We start from the raw sequence: 5,216 nt of genomic DNA on the forward strand, positions 1-5,216 counted from the left end.
GATCATATTTACAATATAAATGTCGCCCTTCACTGCAATCTTTATGTTTACCTGGATTACATCGATAAGCGAATACTCCGCAACCATGGGCCCTATCCTCGGATTTAACATTAACATTACACGACGCAAGACGTGCTAAGCCAGTATCACCTTCACGCACTCCTTTACAGCACGGAGGTCTGTGCTGGATAGTTCTGTGTTTTCCAGAGTGATCTTTGGTACCTTCGCAAGGCTCTCCGCAAAACGCACATTTTTCAGTGCAACCCCAAAGCTCGTTTTCGACTTTACTATATGGATTTGAACCTCGCCATTGAATGTTTTCTACACAATCTGACCTCAACTTGATTTTCAACTTCGTAATAACTTCATCCTTTTTTGATTCTATGAGTTTTACAACATCCTGAAACGAACTTTCTGCAATTTTAGCTGCATTGATTCTAACATCTTTGAGATCATCTGAAGGAATTGAAAGCTTTTTATTCTGTAGCTGCAACAGAAATTCATCGAGAAGTTTAGTGATGCTTGCATTTTGATTGTTTCTTACACTTTCTTGAAAACATCTATTCAAGTCCTTAAAGTGGCTATCAGCTATTTCTTTGGCCAGTTCAAATAGCATTTCCGAGCTTCCAAAGAGGTATTCTTTACTTTTTTGTAATAACCATTTGTTTGCATACATATCTGGACTATTAATATAATCAATAAAATTGTCGAAATTATCATCATCTATCAGGTCGGTGCAAATGCATATGATTAATCTTTTTTTTGAGACGGGCAGTATTCTGATAAGCTCTTTAGTAGCTTTAATTGGAAGAATTTCAAGTGTAATGTTATGAATAAAGTCTTTCAAGACATTACAAAATAGTTCAGCTACTCTGTCTTCTTTCTTTCTGTTTTTGATATGTAATCCAAAGCTGATTATTTGTTGTTCTTTGAATTTTCTTAATTTAGCATCAATACCATATTTTAGGCTATGATTTTGATTGTGTTTTACGAATTCATAATGTACATAGCAACTTACATGTACGTATAACTTAACGCTAAATGTGCTTTTAAAGCTGATTTCATCTGTATCTCTTTCAATTTCCTTCAACTTTTGACCAAGATGATGCAAAATTGCGTTTACATGAATTTTAGTTAGTTCAACATCAGTAGGGTACGCCATCTTTCTCTCAATCTCTTCAAAAACTTGGTCTATACGTGTTATGATATTTGGCATAGCATTTTGAGACTTTATAAATTCTTTTACCTTTTTTACCAAAGAGTAACTAAAATCTGTTTCATCAATACCGGTTTCTTTGAACGACCCTTTTAAAGAAATTGGTTGTGCATTCTGACATTTCAAATCATTTCTTGCATGCAATGTTTGATCTAGAATTGCCCTTTCACGTTTAAATATACTACAAAGGCTTTCAATTAAAATATCACGTATACAGTTTACTTCTCCTGAAGGTTTAGATGATTTTTTAACTTCATCCTCAAACGGTTTCCATACATCCTCAAAAAGCATATTTATTTCTGTGTCAGACAAGTCCTTACCTCTATATTTATTCACACTATTCATTGACTCCTTGCGCAGTACTTCTTCGTGTTTTTCGATTCTGGATTCTGCAAACAGCTCAAGCTCTCTCCTTTCTTTTGCTTTGTGTACTTCATCTGTTATAGTCTTGTCTAGCGCAGTATATTTTACATCAATTTTATTTAGTTGTCCTTGCTTCCATTGTTTTATTATTTGTTTATATTCATTTTCATCGAAGAATTTAGTAACGTTATTTTCTATTTTAGACATTTTACTGTCTAAGAATAAATGTAATTCCGTTATAACAGCATTTACTTTATCTGCTAAGCGGTCATTCTTTGAACACGATGCAAACCTACTCCATGGTACCTTCGACACTTCCTCCAAAACCTCACATTCAAAACGCCACAAATTCTTCTGGACTTCGATTTCCATGTCCATGCTAGCTTTCACTTCAATGCTGTTTCTGAACGAAAATAAGAAGTTTTCGTTCAAAACTCCTTTCCACAGATCATATGCATTTGTTAAGATATCTATCAACGACTTGAATGATTTATCTTTCATTTGCAATGCATGATCTATAATTTCGGACCTTAGTTCGACAACTCTACTGCTGTACCCAACATTTACTTTAGCCATTGGAGGATTACCTTGCCAAAGGTTGTTGAGATACCACACCTGTGATTTCTGGTCAAATGCAATTACTTGATTAAATTTGCTTATTCCTTCAATACCTTCACTATGAGCTGAAATTTCTGTCATTTTGTCAAGGTCGCTCACAAGTTTGTTCAATCCTTCGGACATGTGCGCTGACGCCGATGGTTCTGTTACATTCTGATGTATAAATATGCAGCTCTTTTGTAAGTCGATACTTTTGTTTGAAAGTTTAAGGCGAAGAAATGCATGCACGACTATTTCCAAGATATCCTTTATTTCACTGGTATTTTCTCCCATTATGTTTAACAATGTCATATCACCAATACCTGTTATGACTGTAGCTAACTCATTGTCATGTTCATAATCAAGACTGTTAAGTTCAGGAGAACATAGACCTTCAGTGTCAACAACAAGAATGTAATCAAAGTTATTCTGATATGTCTGCTTTGGTATTGTATTCACCGGCACAAGTTGCATATGTATTCCTTTAGTGCATCTACCAGTTTTGGTTGAAAATTGTGATCCAAACATTGTATTTAGTAATGTAGATTTGCCAGAGCTCTGGATTCCAAGAACGCTCAGTGCCAGTATTGTATTTTTACCTAAAAGTTGGTTCACGCGAGCTAAAATATTTTTTAGCCACTCATATGGCATGTATGAACTATCGCCATCAATAACTTCGAGCGGTTGGCCATTAGCAACTAAACTTGCATAGACTTCAACAACATCAGGAAGTGGCGGCAATCCAATTGCACGATTATCTGTGTTCGTCTTGAATGCTGCATTATATATATGACCAATTTCTCGATTAATGTGCTCGATAGAAAACGAAGCTTCGTCAACTTCTGTTTTTATTTTCTTTATTAGTTCTTTCTGTTCCTCAATGCTCTTCTTATTTGAGCTTCCGCTTTCCTCCATATACTTTAATTGTTCCCATGCGTTCTTTCTCTTCTCCATAAGTTCAGGCAATACTGTCCGTTTCTCTCGTTCAATGAAATAATGCAACCATCCAAGAAAGTAAGCAATTTCACCCTTTGATTTAGTCTTACTTGTTAGTGCATTTAGAAACGTTCTCAAACTTTTCGATACCATTTTAGTTTGTGCGTGCCTCAGTTGTTCTATTTCTGACTCCATTTTACTTGTTTCAGTTAAATCTTGTGATCTACAGTGTTGTTTTATCAAATTTCCCAATTTAGGGACAGATGTGTATTGCACAGGTGTAACAGCTCTCTTCCATACCCGTGCTTCCCCATCTTCTTTCATAGCATTGATGATAATTTCTGCTTCTTTTCTACCAAGTTGACATGTAGATTCATTTTCATCGATGGTACACATGTGGGTTTGAGTTTCAATTAAACGGTCTTCTAGTGGTTTTGAGATGTTATGTTCATTCTCACTGCGAATAGCCTTACTTATAGTTAAAGCCATATCGACAGAGTTTCGTTCAGTGCCACTTTTATGCGTTGAGATTACATTCAAATTAGAATCTTTATCTTTGGACTTTTTTCTTGTTTGCATTTCTTTGAGCAATTTTGCATCACATTTTTGTAGCGGGCTGGCAATTATTAGAATGACTTTTGGAAATTTTAGCAACATATTTTCTACTTCACTTTTAAGCGCTACAGTAGAGCGCTGATCAACTACCATTACCATGACGTCAACAAATGAAGATAGGAAGTTTAAACGGCTGTCATCGAGTTCTTCTATCGCCCCCCGTATATTCAAAAATGTCAATGCATCTTTAAACTTGTCCTTACTTTCATCAATTGTCGGGAGCCAAAACTGTTCAATATAACCATTACTTACAATTCTCCGAGTAGCACCAGAAGGACAATCCTTGTGAAAAAAGGTACTATGCCCTTGGTCAGACAGAATTTTATTCAAAAGTGCAGACTTAGAGTAATTAGGACGACAAAACCTTGAAAAAGCTACTACTTTTGTTGATAAACTCAGAATGTCAAATTCGTTATTAGAAACTGGGGTATCTGCATTGTATATACTGCATCCTAATGTTAGAGATCTCAAAGGCCATACAGGAATTTCAAATCGTGAATTGTTACCCTCCCAGATAACATAGGAAAATGGAACTGCTATTTTACAAAGATACATTTTCTGACATATCATTTGTTGTAACATTGGGTCGCAACACTGAAATACTACAATTAGAATATCTAAAGGACTTATATCGTTCGAATCTGAGGTATCATCTATGCCCAACAGCTCTAAGTCGTCTGTATCAAAATCAGTATCTTCCTCTTTGCTTGCCGGCACCAATAGATCCCTAGCTTCACTGTTTGAAGTCAAAAGTTGTTTTAGAAACCTTTGAGGTATATCACATAAATTAACTTCTGATGGATCTTCAGTCTGCCCTTCTAGTAGATCAATAGTTGTGACATCCTTCATTGTAATCTTTCTGGGATATTTGTCCTCAAGTCCTAATGCCTTTAGTAGTCGGTCAAACGTAGCTTTTCTAGTGCTTGGTTCTGTCGTGTTTTCTGAAAGGTCGGACATGACACAATTCTAGTCATATTTTAGTAATGGACTTCAAAATGTCGACTTGTCTGATCCATCTATATGGACCGCGCATATGATAATACTCAGTGGGTGAGGGGAGTGTGTTGAATAATTGGTTAGTAAGAGGTTCATGATGACCCCGGATCGCTCACCTGAGTAATATGAGCTACATGTTTCAAATGTCAAACTGATGCTAAAATATTCAGAGAGTAGGTCAGTAGTTCACATTTATGGTCAATGAAAGTCAGTTTTAAGATCGGTCTACAAAACTGTATAATGTCATCCAAATTTCAAGGTTGTATTTTAAAAAACAATAAAGTAGGTCAGTAGACCAGTATCACTGTCAGGAGACCCTTAATTACTTAGGGTCATCAGATAATAGTATAACAGTCTAGAAAATATGATCATTTTTTTTTCAAAGTATATTTCCTATATAACTCGTATCACAAGTGACCCAATTGACAGGGCCTTTTTCCACCCGAGGGATATAATTTGAACAATCTTGATATAGATCCATTAGCCAATGCTA

At 35.7% G+C, this 5,216-nt stretch overlaps 1 protein-coding gene across 1 annotated transcript; it reads right to left on the reverse strand.

The window, feature by feature from the left end:
- Positions 1-51: 51 nt before the first annotated feature.
- On the reverse strand, positions 52-4,684 carry LOC128551916 (interferon-induced very large GTPase 1-like; the record flags this gene model as incomplete). The annotated part of the gene is made up of 1 exon (XM_053532871.1): positions 52-4,684. A coding segment is annotated over exon 1 (4,633 nt), but the record flags the coding sequence as incomplete, so codon positions are not given.
- Between the last annotated feature and the right edge of the window lie 532 nt (positions 4,685-5,216).

This window comes from Mercenaria mercenaria, unplaced genomic scaffold (genome assembly GCF_021730395.1).
Source record: "Mercenaria mercenaria strain notata unplaced genomic scaffold, MADL_Memer_1 contig_1830, whole genome shotgun sequence".
Classification (NCBI taxonomy): domain Eukaryota; kingdom Metazoa; phylum Mollusca; class Bivalvia; order Venerida; family Veneridae; genus Mercenaria; species Mercenaria mercenaria.